The following is a 15,506-nucleotide window of genomic DNA, read 5'->3' on the forward strand; positions in this document are numbered from 1 at the left end:
GCGGGCTCGGATCTGCCAAGCGCTACCTTAAGGAAAGTTGTGCGGGCCGTATTTAGGGAAGCGGGAGGGGGTGTGCGCTGGCCCCGGCCCAGGGCTCCGCGCCAGCCCGGCCTCGCCGCCCGCGCCCGCAGGTGTCCGGACGCCTCTCCTCCGAGCCAGCCGTCGCCTCGACACCTCCCGCAAATGCTCAGCATCTTCTGGCTGAGGTGAGGGCTGGGGGGAGCTGGGCGCGATGGGGATCAGGGCTGGGCGAGACTGCCACTGCCGGCGGCTCGCCCTGGCAGGCACCGGCGCTGGGCGGCTCTTCCGGGGGAAGATGTGGGGTGAAAGCTCCGTGTGGCTCCCTGCTCGCCCGGGTGATGCTTTCTTGGCTCTGGGGTTTGCAGCGAGCCGTGCTGCTGCTCCGTCGTGGTCGGCGCTTGTCCAAGGGGATGTGGCATCCTGCGGCTGCAGCGGGGACAGCGGGCGAGAGCTGGGGACGCCAAACCCCCCGGGTCTTCCTGGGTGCGACAGGAGGAGTGCTGGGGGCTTTGGCTTGAATCAGCTTCTTTTCACTTAAAAGCAGGGGCAGATATTTGGGAAGCATGGGCTGCTGGGAATGGTGGCGGCATGGGAGGGCAGAGGGATGTGCTGGGGCTGGTAGGAGCAGCGTGGGTGGCACGATGCCAGCGTGGTCTCCACCCCAGTAGCCTCAAATGAGGTAGTCTTGGCCATGGTGACCGCCACGGTGGGGACCCCCACACCACCGTGGTGCTCACCTGGGTGTTTCCTGCTCCATGGTCTCAGCCGTGGTGACCCCCATGGCAGAGACCACACGGTTCAGACCACCAGGGTGCAGACCTTTGCACCAGCTTGGCCTCCACTGTGGTGGTTTCCAGCTTGGTGGGCTCGGCTGTGGTGGTCTGAAGCGTGGTGGTATTGATGTTGTGGCAGTCTCCTCCCTGGGAACGCTGTGGGTGGCAGGGCAAAGGTGCCTGGGCTGGGCGGTGCTGGTGGTGTCCCCATGCGTGTGAATTTTAGGCCTGGCGGTGTTTGCAGCAGTTCTGGGGTGACATATGGCTCTGTTCTCCCCCCTGCACCGCAGCCAGACCTTTGTCCCCTGGGACACTCCCTGGGGGACTTCGCCCCTGTGCTGGCAAAGCAGCACCAGCCTTCCTGGGAGCCTCATGGGAGCTGCAAAGAGCACTCGGGCAGGGGTATGGATGGGGCTGTGGGCACGGCTGGGGCTGGGCATGCTGCACCCTGTGCTGGAGACGGGTGGGAGGGTGCTGGAGGTGTCACACCGAGTGATGCTTTCCCATGGGTGGTGGCTGGAAAACCATCAGCCCCTTGTAGGAGGAGCCCTCCTGTGTCCCACTCTTGCCTTTGACCCTTGGTTTGCACTTTCCTGGCCCCGTGCCTTGCTTTGCTCCATGTACTCTAAGGAAACATGATGTGTGGTCCCAAAAATACCCATTGCAGTGTGTCCTGGCCTTTCTTCTGGGCTGGCCACCCCCCTGAGGTCCACTGAGACCCACTGCAGGGAGCTGCTGTGTTTCCTCACCTGGAAATTCAGCCCCTCTTGTCCCAGCGGGGTCACATCCCGAGCAGCAGCTCTCATGCTGGGGACCCTGCTCCATCCTGGTGATGGGGCTGGGCTGTGCTGGGCTCTCCAGTGCTGCTGGCACCAGGGCTTTGTCACTGCTGGCAGTGGGACTGGCGGGCTGGGTCTCGGGGGTGGACAGCCCTCACTGCCCTGTCGAGATGGCAGAATTTCCCAAAGTAGGTCAGGGTAATTTTTTAACGCGTGCAGATTTGCTTGTTACCATGGATATTGCTCAATTATACACCAATAATCCGCCATGAGAACTTCATTGTCACCGCTTTCTTCCCCACCATCTCCCCCCTTTTTTCTTTAAATACCTCCAGGGAGGGGCTGGGGTGGGGGTAGGAGACAGAGCCAGGTGAGGGAAAATGGGAATTAGGTATTTGAAAGGTGGCAGTGGGTGGTGAGAGGGCTCTGAGGGCAGCTGGGGGTGGCTCAAGGTGTGAGGCTGCCCTGCTCTGCCCAGCTCCCCAAAGCCCAGCACTTGGAACCCCCACCCCACCTCACCCTTTTCCCTCCCTCTCATCCACTGTCTTGGGGGTGGCTGAAGCAAACATCCTGCTTTCGGTGGGCTCAGGGATTTGGGGGAACAACTGTTCTCCTGCATCTCTGCCCAGCATCATCCCGGGGAGCTGTGGCACCCACGAGGGCTTGCAGTGGAGGTTTGTGCACAGTGGTTGTCCCCTGGTGATTTCTGAAGAGGCCAGCACTGAATTTCACAGCAGAAACGTTCCCTGGAGCTTGTGGGTGTTTTGGTGCTGTGGGACACCCCTCTGCCAGGGTATAGGAGAGCTGTGGGGTCCCTTTCCCCAGTATTTGCAGGGTTGTTGGTGTGTTTTCCTCTCTGTGTCTTCCCTGGTTTGCTCTGTGGGCTCCTTACGCCTTCGGCAGCACAGGAAGTGAGCGTGGCAGGAGGCAAGAAAAATATTCTGCTGGAAGGGTTTTTTTTCCTAATGCAAACTTTTTTTTTTTAATTTTTTGGGTAGAAGTGGGTCACTCGAGGGGTGACAGAGTAAGAGCATCATCGCCTGGGTACTGCATCCCGTTGCCATGGTGACCCGAGGGCTGCATCAGTCAACAGCTTTAAAAATGTGACAGTTGAGTGAGGCTGAAGATTTTAATGAGGACAGACACTTGCTGGCTTGGTTTCCATAACAAATACTCCACAAATACCCACCAGCTGGATGGTTCCGGGTCTCGGGGCGCTCCCCTTCCCCGGGCTGGGAGCGTGGGCTGGGGCTGCCTGGGAATAGCAGGGGGAAGATGTAAAGCAGACAGCTCCGGGTATTCTTCCCCCTCCTGCTAACGCAACCCAGGGGACAAGGTGACACGATTGCCGAGCCAGCAGCAGGTTTGGCTTTCCAAGGAATGTCCCTCTGGAGCTGTTGGCTGGAGCTGTGGGGTGTAACAGGACCACCCCCAGCCACTGGCACCGCCTTGTGCCTGCCCTGGGCAGCAAACCATCCTGTTAAACAGGAGATAACTCTTGCAGCGGGCTCTTGCAAGGGCAGGTGAGCCACCAGGAAGGTCCCAAACCTCAACAACAAGGCTGGAGGGGTCATGGGGCTAGGGAAAAGGTCATAGGGCTGGGGAAAGCAAAACCTGGAGCTGCTGGGGCAGGCTGTGAGAGGCTCCTGTTTGTGTCCTGTTTTGTACTGACCACATCGGGTGCACTCCGTGTGATGCTCCAGCTCCTGATGGTGCAGGAGGCAAATCTACAGCTTCCACTTTTTTACCCCTTTCCAAAATCCCATACATTGGGAAAAAAGCTGCTACCTCCAGCAGCCTGGTTTTAGCTGCATGGGAGAGGGAAGTGTGCTGGGAAGCTGGGGGTATGCCAAGGGCCTGGCAGTGTTGTGTTTAAAAGCAAACTGTAAATATGAAGCCTCTTCCACTTTATTTTTTTTTTTTTGCTGCAGCTCCCACACTGCCTTTCCTTGCAATGCCACCACGATGTCCAGCTTGGACACAGTCACTGTGCACGTGGCCCGGGAGCCTGCAGGCACCCAAGGACACACGATGCCCTTGTGGAATGCCAGGGCTCTGCAGGCAGAGGGGCTGGAGCAGGGCACAGCAGCATTGCTGGGGTCGGGTGCTTCCCATTTGCTGCCCCCAGTCCCACCCATGGCAGCCTCAGCCCTGCCTGCTGCCAAAAATATGCTCCTGGCTGTCTTGTGACTGCAGCGGTGTCACCGCCCCGGCCAGGGCAGCTTCAAGGCACAGCCCTGTGTCACATGTAGCAACACTGACACGGCATCACTGCCTGAGGGGTTGGCCACGGCCCTGCAACGTGTGCTTTGTCCAGCTCCTCAAAATAGCTGGGACTCTTTCATCTGGGCTGGTGAGTGTGGGACCTGACCCCCTTGGAATGGCAGGCACCTGCCCCAGCTCTGCCCTTCTCCGTTTCAGCTCTGACAGCTCCCTGATAGGTGTTGGCGTGGGGTCAGTGGTGTGGGAGGGCTGTCAGCGTGGCATGTGGGGACAGGGTGTGACAGCCTGCCACACGCTCTGCCTCGTTCCCGCCGGGAAACAGCCACCCCCGTCTCTGCCAGTCCTGCCGTAACCAGAGCCACTCTGCTCCTTTCCAGGTGTCTCTTAAAAATGGTCAAGGGGAATATTATAGTCCCTGAAGACATCTTGAACTTCTGTTGCAATGGCCTCCAGGTACCCTTCGTGCCGTGCAGCTAACCCTGTTGTGCCGCCAGCTACTAACCCAGGCTGTGCCAGGAGCTGCACAGACCTGGCTGCATCCTCTCCCAACACATTCCCACAGCCAGCAGCTTCCTCCCTAAGATTCAGAACTGTCAAACGCCGGGAAAATGACCGGCGGGATCCCGGGCCAGGCTGTCTGCTCACGCTGCAGCAGGCGGCTTTGAGCTCTTTGCATTGCTGGCTCGTACCCCAGAGCCTGCCGGCTTCCCAAAATAGCTCTGTGGTACTCGTGGAGGCGCTTCTGCCTGCTGGGGAACAGCCCAGGAGGTTCACACAGGGGTTTGGAGGCTTCTGGAGGGGCTCTGGCAGCCGGGGTGGTCTCACTGTGGGATGGGGGCACCTTTGCCATCGGCTGGGCTCGGTGCGCTCGCTGCCGAGGTTTGTGGGTTGTGCCGTTCCCGGGATGTCGTGTACCAGTAGCTATGGAAACAGAGGTTAGACCCGCTGGAGGAAAATGCTATTCTGAGAGGCAGTGAGCTCAGGGTAATCGGGAAAGCTTCGTTTTCAGCATAAACCCATCTTTAAGGAATCCGGGCGAAGCAAAGGGCAGAGAGGCTGCTGCAGTGGGACTCCTGCAACAAGTGCTGAGAGCAGGAGCTGCAGCGGGAGCAGAAAGCGGAAGGAAGGGCTCTGACGAAGCCCAGACAGCTCCTCGTGTCTCCTCAGTTACTCACCAGGCTAACTGAGTTCACCCCTTGTGTAACACGACTCACTTGACATCTCTCATCAGCTATTTTTCCTGCCAGCACCACCTCAGCCTCCTCTCTCTCCCACCCTCTCTCTCCCACCGGGGTGCAGGGGGAGCTGCTCTGTGCCCAGCAATGGACAACCCAGCAAGAAACAGATTTTACTGCCCAAACAACCCCAAACTGAGGATGCTCCTCCTCTGCTGCTTGTGCCACACAGCTTCCAGTGCTTCCATTGGTGAAGGGGAGGTGTTGGTGGAAGGTGTGGAGCACTGTCCAGCCCCAGGAGAGCAAACCACCCTGTGCTGCAGCACCCTAAAAATGAAGTTGTCAAGGAGAAAATTTCCTTCACAGGAGAGTGATTAACTTTGGGAGAGATTTTTTTGTGGTGTTTGGGAGGTAGCAGTGGGGTTGGGTGATAGATGGCCTGAAAACCTGGAGTAATCCCCCATGGAGCTTTTTTTAGAGGGATTTTTTTTCTCTTTCGCTGCAGGCACCTTGTCTTTGGCAAGGGCTGGGTGGATTTGGTGGTGTGCAGGGCTGGGGTTCTCCCAGCTCTGTGTGGAGAGTTTTTTCACAGGTCACTGTTCCCTCAGGAGATTTGCTTCCCACTGGGGTAAAACAGCTTTTGTGCCCCACAGGGCTCGACCTCTCCACCCTGTGCCCGGGAGCCAGAGGAGCGGGAGGAGGCGGCGGGGGCCATGGCCAGCCCCTCGGCCCCCCGCAACCCCACCGAGGTGCAGATGAGCCAGCTGGTGCTGCCCTGCCACACCAACCACCGCGGCGAGCTCAGCACCGGCCAGCTGCTCAAGTGGATCGACACGGCCGCCTGCCCCCCTGGTGAGCCATCCTCTGCCCCTGGTGAGCCATCCTCTGCCTCTGATGAGCCATCCTCTGCCCCTGGAGCCCTCGCCCTGCTGGGCTGCCAGGGAAGGCACCAGGCAGGATGCACAGAGCCAGCTCATGGGCAGCATCCCTGGCAGTCCAGCACTGCGTGTGCCTCGGAGTGACGCCAGCTGGGGACCCACGTCATGCCACTTTGCTGAGTAATTAGAGAGCAAACAGGAGCAGGACAAGAAGGGGAGGAGACGTGCACTGCAGCATGCATGCTGGCTTGGGGACAGATCAAAATCCATGCCTGCTTCATCTATAATAGTGCCCTTTTCCTTGCCTGCTGTGCAGGGCGTGGGGAGGGCAGGCTGGTGGCACCCCAGCAGCAGCCAGAGTGGGCTGAGCTCCTCCACTCAGCAGGAGGCAATAGACCTCACCAGCTTAGCCAAGCATGGGGAGGTTATGACAGGGAAACGGGTGCAATTCTGCAGTTGGATGAGGCTCCCAAAGCATTTTTGCAGTCTGAGGTTCCTGGAGTCCCAAGGGAAAGCCACGCCAGCAGAGCCGCTTTGAAATATTTGCTGTGTACGGTGAGATGGAATCAGCTGCTGGTGCATCTCCACAGCTGCAAACTCATGGAAGGAAGGCAATACCAGCACACCCTCCAAACCTTTAAACATCTGCAAACCCACGCTGCTGTGGGTGGAAAAACCCCAAATCCCACTCGGGTCCGCTGCAAACGCAGCAATGGGCATCAGCAGGGAAAGGGACCCTGGCTGGGTGTCACCAGCCTGTGGCGGAGGAGCCCTCGTGCCCCACACACCCTGAGCACGTTGCTGATGCAGTTTGTTTTCCCTTTGCAGCCGAGAGACACGCCGGCTGCCCGTGCGTCACGGCCTCCATGGATGATATCTATTTTGAGCACACCATTAGGTAAATGCTGCGCGCACCGCGGGGCATGCGCAGGCAAACACAGGGGTTTTTCCCTTCTGCAACGTGGACAGGGGCTGGAGCCGGAGCAGGGAGCAGCGTGCCTGGCAGAGGAGGAGCTGCAGTGGCAGTGCCAGGCTCGCCAGGCTGCGGGCGGGCTGTCTGCTCTGATTTATCCACTCTGGTCGCCTGGGGAGCTCCTGCTGCGTTGGCTTCCCGGTATTTCCCCCAGCGCCAGCTCCTCCCTGGCTTTGTTCAGGAAACAGCTCTGATTTAGTGCTCTGGAAAACTGGAATCTTGCAGATCGTGCCTCTGGAGCGGCCATGTGGGTGGCGGAGGCGTGGTGGGGCTCACCCACCCAGCGGGTGCTCCCGGCTTTGTGCGGATGCGTCAGGATGGGCATTGCCTGCTCAAAATTCCATTCCAGGCTGGTCCTGGCATCCCCTGGGTGCTGCCCCACAGAGGTGTCCCCTCTGATTCATGCAGCCCTTGGGATGTCCTGTTTCAGGGGACAATGTTTCTCCTGACCTGAGGGTGGGAGGAGAGGGGACAAAAACCCTCCCAGGGTGTTCTCTGCAGGCTCCCAGTACTGAGAGCATTCCCACCCGGCATTCCCAAAGCAGTCTGCTCCTTTTGTACCCCCAGGAAGCCCAGGTACTGCCACCCACCTTTACTCATCTCTCAGAGCCCCCACATGCCCTGTGCCTGTCTGTTCCCTCCTGGGTACCATTCCAGGGGGCTCCCTGGGGGTTTGCCATGTAATATAGGATCTGTGCAATATAGGATCCATGCTGCCCAGCAGTTCCTGCCTTGCCATGTGGGATCCATGCCCTAGAGGATCCATACTGTCTACTCCCTGCTGGGGCAGGCACCAGTGTGGGTACCCAGGGCTGGCACTGGTGTCCCCGGCTGTCAGCTGATTTGTTTGGCACTGAGAAGTCTGACTCACTCTTGGGTTTTACTGTCATTCCCAGGAAATGCTGAACTCACACTTCTGCCCTCCCACAAGAGGTGCCCGTCACCCTGGGCTCAGCTCCATGAGAAATCCACAGTGTGGGGATGTGGTGCAGCCATGGTGCCACCTCCTGCTGGCAGAGCTGGCACCACTGGGGTTGATTCCCTGCTCCTGGGGCATCTTTCCCCCATGAGTTTCAGGAGCAGGGAAGAACAGCCCCAAACCCACTCCACAGCATTGCATCAAGCCCTGCAAAGCATTTGTCCCTCCTCGGGGGTGAGCTGGGCACTGCTCCAAGGGGCAGGGAATTTGTGCTGCTCCTGGCTCAGATCCCACTTGCTGTGGTCCAGCTTAAGGCTCCGAGCAAGGGGCCTGGCAAGGATTTCCTGCAGAGCTGTTGGAAGGTGGAGGAGTTTTGTGTCAGATCTCCTTGCCTGGCTGTTTGTGCCTTCTGCTGCCCTTGCGCTGCGGGGAGAGGCAGGGAGGAGCTGTGGGTGCTTGAGGGCATGGAGGAGACCCCAAATTATCACTGGCTTAAAGCTCACTGGCTGGGCAGCAGATTGTCCCCATCCCTGTGTGGAAGTGCAGCTTCTGGGGAGGATCACACGTACCCTTGAGTGGGGCTTTGTGTGGCATTTATGGCACTGGCTCCTGCTGTTTGATAAGGACAGAGAAGATAAAGTATTTCTAGGGCTATATATAGACATGTGGGGCTGCCAGTCTGCCTGCCTGGCCCCTTGCCCTTGCATGCCCCTCGCCACAAGCCCATCCAGAGCATCCATCTGGCTGCTTCCGTCGCCTCTAACCCTCTCCCCACGTTTGCTTTCTCTTTTTGCCCCAGCCAGCCGTCTGCAGGCCCTGCTGGGCAGCGGGACGGGAGGAGCGCTGTCGGGTACGGACGTGTTTGGCCCTAGAGCAGCCAGCCTGGCACAGTGCTGCCGTGAGTTGGGAGCCTTAACCCCACTGACGAGGCATGGCATGCGAACAGAGGCTGCTCACGTAACCCTGCTAACGTTTCGGCGTGTCACCGGCCCGGGGTCCGTGCTGGGGACGGCCAGAGGCAGCAGCTCCTGCCACTCGTGCTGCAGCAGAGCCAGCGTGCACAGCGTGTCACTTACAGAGTCACGTGTGAGGGCACGGGGAAAGCTGCTGTCAAAGCACACTCTGACTCTCTTCTGGTTCTGAGATGTGGTTGTTACAGGGTTTATTACTCCACTGAGTTCCCTAGCACTGGCCTGTTTTGGGCAATGAGGAATATTCCTGGTTTAGAAATGTGTTTGGTAAAGACTGCTGTCAGAGTCACAAAAAAGTTTAATTTGCTCATTCCATGGGTACCAGCCTGGAGCAGCTCAGGCTGCAGTTTCTGTGTGTACTCTGAAGCCTGCTGAAGGCACAGAGGAGAGCAGCACTTTGCTGCCAGCAGATGTTTCATTTGAGATGGTGCAAAATGCCCCTGGCTGGGCCCTGCCTCCTGCCATCTCCCAGCATCCCAGGGTATCCATTGCTTGCGGGGAGGCCCCGTGGCTGGTCCTGTGTGCTGGACAGTGGATGCGAGGCTGGAGGAGCCGTGTGCTCTGGCAGGAACGTGCATGCCCACATGGGCAGGGGTGCCAAGCAAGCCTCGGGCACCTCTGCCCCCCTCGGGTGTCCTGGCAGCACCCAGACCTGGGGACCCACTTGCACACAGCTGCTCAGGGCTGACATCTCACTGCTCTCACGTCTCAGGGGTGGCTGTCCCCGTGTCCTGCTGGCCATCTGGCATGTCCCACAGTCCCAGGAAGCCTCACCACAGCGGGCAGTGAGCTGGAATGCTGTGGCACCTCAGAGGGAGCCGCTGGGTTGCTGCTGTCCCCCAGTAACCCCAACCCTTTCTCCTCTTCCTGTTTTGCAGCGTCGGGCAAGTTGTCAACATCAAAGCCAAAGTGAACCGAGCCTTTAACTCCAGCATGGAGGTTGGTGTGTGCCCCTGCCTTGTCCCCCTTGCTGTGTGCCCGTCCCCACCAGCCACATGGGATTTGGCCAAATTCCCCAAATCCTCCCGCAATTCCCAGCTTTAATCCCATGTGTTCATCGTTTTTGGCTGGCTCTGGCCGGGGGTGTGTGGTGGGATGTATGTCCCTGGGGAGCAGAGCTCTCAGGGGTGCTGTGCCCTCTCCCAGGTGGGCATCCAGGTGAGCTACGAAGACCTGTGCAGCGGGAAGCACTGCAGCATCTGCAAGGCGTACGCCACCTTCGTGGCACAGGGCCCCTTGGGCAGCAAGGTGAGCAGTGGCTGGCGGCCAGGGGGACTCTGTAACCTGCTACACACAGGCAGTAAGGAAATGGCCTCTGTGAGGCTGGGCTGGGCTCAGCTTTCCATCATGGCAGCTGCTGTTTTTCATGGGTCAGCGATCCCCTGTCCCGTGCTTGGGGGATGCACGGTGGGTGGCTCTCAGCTGGGCATGGCATGCCCGTGGAGGGCACCTGCTGGCTGCTGCTCGTCCCCCAGCGGGACTGCAGCCTGCCCCATCCCTCTGCAGGTGAGGCTGGAGCCGCTGACCCCGCAGACGGAGGAGGAGAAGATTGAGTACAGCATCGCCGCCGAGCGCCGCCGCATGCGCCTGGTGCACAAGGACACCCTCAAGGACCTCCTCACCAGCAGCCCCCAGGAAACCGGTACCGTGCCACCCAGCCCGGGCTTCCAAAATAGCCCTGATGCCCACTGGTGACATCCCACGTCCTCAGCAGCATGCTGGTGGTGATCACCATGTGGAGGTTTGGGAATGCCCTGGCCATGGCAGGGATCAGCCCCACCATCCCAGACTGCCAGGCCTGGAGTCGTGGGGGGTGGATGCAGTGGGAGGGCAGCTGTGGGGAGAGGGACAGGGGCTGGTGGGGTGCTGGGAGAGGGGTGCTGGTGGCCATACCACACACTGAACCCTGTTATCCCCCTGTGGCAGAGCTGGAGACGCGGGACGGCAGCGGGGCGGTGCCGGCGGAAAGGACGCGGGTGGAGAGCGTGGAGCTGGTGCTGCCTCCACACGCCAACCACCAGGGCAACACCTTCGGTGGGCAGATCATGGCCTGGATGGAGAACGTGGCCACCATCGCAGCCAGGTGACCCGACAAGGGGGGCAGGGGATGACGTGCCTGGAGGGGACACATGCGGCTGGGTCTGGCCACAGCTGGACTGTAGGGATGGTGCCCAACATGCCACCCTTGGGTGACACTGCACAGGGAGGCCCACAGGTGTGTGGTGCTGAGGGACCCCAGGGAAAGGTTGCAGTTGGCTCACTGTTCCTTCTCACGGCTGGCTTTGGCCACTGGGATCCAGGAGTGACATTTTTGGGGGTCTCCTTGTCGGGGAGGGTGCATGGGGCTGCCATGGCGTGGGGCCGCGGCCGGGGGGTGACACCTGTCCCCACAGCCGGCTGTGCCACGCCCACCCCACGCTGAGGGCCATCGAGATGTTCCACTTTCGGGGGCCGTCGCAAGTTGGGGACCGCCTGGTGCTCAAAGCCATCGTCAACAACGCCTTCAAGAACAGGTGGGTGGCGGTGCTGGGGGGGCCCTTCCCGCCCTCCCCACGGCCCTCTGCTCCCTCACCCCTTCTCTCTGGCAGCATGGAGGTGGGGGTCAGCGCCGAGGCCTACGGCCAGGAGATGTCCGTCAGCCGCAGGCACATCAACAGCGCCTTCATGACCTTCGTGGTGCTGGACCAGGAGGGCCATCCCCGCACGCTGCCCATGCTGGCTCCCGAGCCGGGGGTAAGGACAGCAGGGCTGGCTTCCCCCCAGCCTGGTGCCCAGGGAAATCCCGCTCGGCCCCCAAGGGCTCGCAGCACAACAAAATGCAGTTTTGTGACGGTGGGAATGGACCTGCTCAGTAGCAAGTGAATTAAATTGATTGCTCGGTAGAACTAATAAAATAAACCACTCGCCTGCGCAGAGATGGAGACGTATTAGCCATGCAAGGCTTAGCAGAGTATTGCCTGCAAATTCCAGCTCATCTTTTCTGTAATTTAGGGGAAGGAATGTTGAGGTTGTTTTGTACCTTTCAAGGCATCCTGATCCATAATTTGCTGGGATCCAAATATTTGGGGAAATCTGTCGCATGAGCACAGCAACCAAGCAAACTCATGTGTCTCAGCTTCTCCTGGGCTGATCCTTGTCCAGTCCCTCATTTTTTTGATGCCTTAAAACTAGGGTCTCCCACTGTGATGGAGATAATCTCATGGCCAAAGCTGGGCCCTCTGAAACCTCATCTCACCCACTTTAAAACACCACACTAGCCCTTTCTTCAAAATAAGCTGCTTTTTTTTGGCTTTTATTTCCCCAGGGAAGGACATTTCCAGGTGCTAGGGTACCCAGTTTTTGTTTCAGGGGCTTTGTTCAGGTTTGCAGCCACAACAAGGGTTTTCCCTAATGTGCCAGTGCCCATCACTTGATCAGAGCGTGGTGGCAATGCTGAAATAACTCACAATTAATCACTGGCCATCACTACAGTGTGGCCAGGGTGGCAGCTGGCAAGCAAGGATGCTTCACCTTCCTGCCCTTCCCTGCTGAGTGTTTTTCCCACTCCCAAAAGGGCGTGGGGTTTTTTTTATCCTCCTTTTCCTATTAACTTAATTGCCTTTTCCCATTTCTCAGGATGGAGAAAGGAGGTACAGAGAAGCCAGTGCTAGGAAAAAAATTCGGCTGGACCGGTGAGCAGCAAAACGAGTGGGGATGGAGGAAAGGGGGCTCAGCACTGGGGGGCAGGGGCAGTCTGGGGGTGGTTTGTGTCCCCTCATAAGGGAAGCTGTTCCCTTGCTGCAGAAAATACGTCGTCTCCTGCAAACAGACTGAGGTGCCGCTCTCCGTGCCCTGGGACCAAAGCAACAAGGTAGGAGCATGATCCCTGGTGGGAGCTGCTGCCTCCTGCCCCCCCTCCTGCCCCTGACACGCTGTCCCTGCCCCAGGTTTATCTGAGCTACAACAACGTCTCTGCGCTGAAGATGCTCGTGGCCAAAGCGAACTGGGTGCTGGCCAGAGAAAAGGAAAAGGTACTGAGCCCTGTCCCCTCTCCCTCGGCCCCAAAGCATGGGCAGTCCCGCTGGGAACAGGTCCCAGCTGTGCCCTGTGCTCCCCAGGTGCGGATGTACACGCTGGAGGAGGACAAGTTCCTGTCCTTCCGCATCGAGATGTCCGTCTGCATCCCGGCCAGCCGAGCCTTCTCCCTGCTCTCCAACCTGCGCCGCCGGCACGAGTGGGACAGCCACTACGTGTGAGTGCTGCAGCCTCCCCACAGTCACACCCCCGAGCTTAAGCCTCGTGGTTGAGCATCCCTCTGGGCTTTCCTGTGTCGCCTTGCTTGCTCCTAGAGACCCCTCATGGTGTGTCCCTGTCCTGGCTCCATCTAGGCTGTGCTTTGCGGGAGCAAACGTCTATTTTGGGTCACTCCACATATTTTGGGTCTGGTGGTGGGCTGTAAATGTGTGAGGCCCAGATTCAGGGGCACAGCAGGGTTTCTGTGACCGGTCCCCTTCCCTTACAGGAGTGCTGAGCTTGTCCAGAAGGTCGATGACGATGACATGATCTACCACGTGGTGAGCCAGAAGCTCAGGAACGAGAACAAACCGCAGGACTTCGTTATCCTGGCGTCCCGGCGGAAGCCCTGCAGCAAGGGGTGAGTGTCCAGCCCGACCCCTGCTCCCTGCCACCCAGGCTGTGCCAGCTCACCGGGCTCTCCCGTCCCCAGGGACCCCTACGTGGTGGCCTTTCGGTCGGTGACGCTGCCCACCCACCCCGCCAGAGCCGAGTTCACGCGCGGGGAGACGCTCTGCTCCGGCTTCTGCATTTGGCCCGAGTCAGAGGAGATGACCAAGGTGGGATGCTGTGGCTGTGCTCCCACAGCCCGTGGGGGAGGTTCCTCCCTCCCCTGTGCCCCTGCTGAGCTCGTCCTGTGCCTCGCAGGTGGCTTACTACAACCAGGCCATGCCGGGGTACCTCACCTACGTCACCACCAACGTGGCGGGACTGTCCTCCGACATCTGCTCCACCTTCGAGGCCTGTGAGAAGTTCCTGCTGAAGAATAAGGAGGACCTGATCTCACGGCTGCAGGACTTCTAGAGCCACGGCCCCCTGCTGACAGACGGACAGACAGATGAGGGGACACTTCTGTGGTGGAAGGGAACGTGGGATGGTGGCACCCAGACCCTGCCTCCCTGGGGCTTTGGTCCCAGGGCTGGGGTTCAGGGCATTACTGTACCACCTCATCCCTTGCACTGATGTGTCATACCTTTTCTTCTTTCTTTCTTTCTTTCTTTTTTTTTTTTTAATTTTATTTAGAAGTTTTATAAGCTGATGTACAGGACTTGGTTTTCTAGTTCACTTAACACTACTTGAATCTTTATACGATCCAAAATCTCCCCAAACCAGGTTATTTTTTTCACTAGTTCTCAGTGGAGCATAACTGGTTCCTTTTGAGGCAGCAAAGGGAGAAAGGGGGCAGTGATGTGGGGTGGGTGCTGTACCCTCCCTGGTGCAGGGGTGGCTGGTGGAACATCCCACTCTCCCAGTGCTGCTCCTTTTCCTGGGCAGGGCTGGCCAAGAGCCCCTGCTCCTCCTGGCCTGAAATCCCACCCCATGGAGCCGTGGAAGGAGCAGCAATTAAAGTGTTTTGAAAGGACAGACACCCATATCTGCTCTGGGTGAGTGTCTGCTCCAGGGACTTGCTGTGTGGTGAGCTTGGAGCAGGGGTCTTGCACCCACAGGGGCTCAGGTGGAGGTGGGGTCCTTTGGGGCAGGACTGTGCTGCAGGAAAGGGGTGGTGCTCCCTGCAAGTGGCTTTTGGGGACTGCCTGGAGATGTGGCTCTCGTGCCTGGGACTGCCCTCCTTGTCCCCCTCTGCTGGGTGCACCAAAAGCTTGAGATGTGAACCCCAAACTGCCTCAGAGGTGCTGAAAAAGGAAAAGACAGAGCCAAACCTTGCTCCCCTAAGTCTGGGATGCTCTGGGAAGGGCACCAGCATGAAGCAGGGGTGACAGTGGAAGTGCTGCTCATCAGTCACAGCACAGGGCACATCTGCCCTCAGCCACAGGCCTGGGAGAGGCCCCTCACCTTTCCTGGGTCACACAGCCAGAGGCTTTCTGATGGCATTGAGGTTTCTGGAAGAAAATGAGCAAGCCCTGGAAGCCCTTAGGCACGCAGAGCTTTGGGCACAGCAGATTTTACAGGTGCCAGCTGTGCCCTTGCCTCTGCCTGCAGAGCCCTGTGCTTAACCCCAAGCATGGGTTTTGTAGAGCTTAACCATGAGCAAGTGATGGTGATGCCATACTGAGGGTGAGGTGAGGCCATGGGGTACCAGAAATGACCACAGGGTCTTTTCCAGAACCACAGGTGTCCCTCTGTAACATCCAATCCCTTTGCCACCCAAATTCCCCACCCAGCTGATAAGCAGAAGGAGCTGCTGCCCCTCTCCTGTGGCCACCAGGCAGTGGCTCCCACTCCTGGCTGTGGCCACAAGCCCCTAATCTCTGCTGCATGTGCCATCATAAACATCTCAGCTCAAGGCCTGGCATGGCTGGGCCCCCCCCTCCAACAGATAAAGCCATCTTAGGCTGACCATGGTACAAAACATTCAATTTTTACAGAGCCCTCTTATCTCCCAAAACTGAAAGCAATCCTTGTTATCACCAGGAGGAGAGCCGTCCTTTCTCCTTCCCGTTAGGAATTGCTGCTGCTTGATTAAGCGGAGGGGATGATGTATTTGCCTGAACATTAAACTTTAACTGACCTCTCCTTCTCCCTAAGTATTGTGCTTTTTCCCTCTGGGAGGCCCCGGTCAG

General features: G+C 58.6%; 1 protein-coding gene across 9 annotated transcripts; it reads left to right on the forward strand.

Annotated features, from left to right (window-relative positions):
* The first annotated feature begins 61 nt into the window (after window positions 1-61).
* Window positions 62-15,459, forward strand: ACOT11 (acyl-CoA thioesterase 11). Of its 9 annotated transcripts, none has more exons than XM_039711361.1 (18): window positions 87-206; window positions 4,174-4,249; window positions 5,625-5,823; window positions 6,678-6,747; window positions 8,541-8,591; window positions 9,591-9,651; window positions 9,859-9,960; window positions 10,219-10,354; window positions 10,639-10,795; window positions 11,106-11,225; window positions 11,301-11,445; window positions 12,328-12,383; window positions 12,496-12,562; window positions 12,639-12,722; window positions 12,810-12,943; window positions 13,214-13,345; window positions 13,418-13,544; window positions 13,633-15,459. In XM_039711361.1, exons 1-18 carry the CDS (start codon window positions 184-186, stop codon window positions 13,786-13,788), a joined length of 1,896 nt encoding a protein of 631 aa, XP_039567295.1. In that variant the 5' UTR covers window positions 87-183; the 3' UTR covers window positions 13,789-15,459. The 9 variants fall into 9 exon arrangements, with proteins under 9 accessions (XP_039567299.1, XP_039567300.1, XP_039567295.1 ...); XM_039711358.1 differs by lacking the exon at window positions 87-206 and adding an exon at window positions 2,939-3,096; XM_039711363.1 differs by lacking the exon at window positions 87-206 and adding an exon at window positions 3,908-3,926.
* The last annotated feature ends 47 nt before the right edge of the window (window positions 15,460-15,506 follow it).

This window comes from Passer montanus, unplaced genomic scaffold (assembly GCF_014805655.1).
Source record: "Passer montanus isolate IOZ18808 unplaced genomic scaffold, ASM1480565v1 scaffold25, whole genome shotgun sequence".
NCBI lineage: Eukaryota > Metazoa > Chordata > Aves > Passeriformes > Passeridae > Passer > Passer montanus.

What these genes read in the sequence shown, in the direction of transcription:
- ACOT11 (XM_039711358.1), top strand. Translation starts at nt 2,954, where the DNA reads ATGTCCCTCTGGAGCTGTTGGCTGGAGCTGTGGGGTGTAACAGGACCA. An exon ending in TGGCCAGAGAAAAGGAAAAG is followed by an intron (nt 12,723 to 12,809) that starts GTACTGAGCCCT and finishes TGTGCTCCCCAG; the next exon opens with GTGCGGATGTACACGCTGGA. An exon ending in GAGTGGGACAGCCACTACGT is followed by an intron (nt 12,944 to 13,213) that starts GTGAGTGCTGCA and finishes CTTCCCTTACAG; the next exon opens with GAGTGCTGAGCTTGTCCAGA.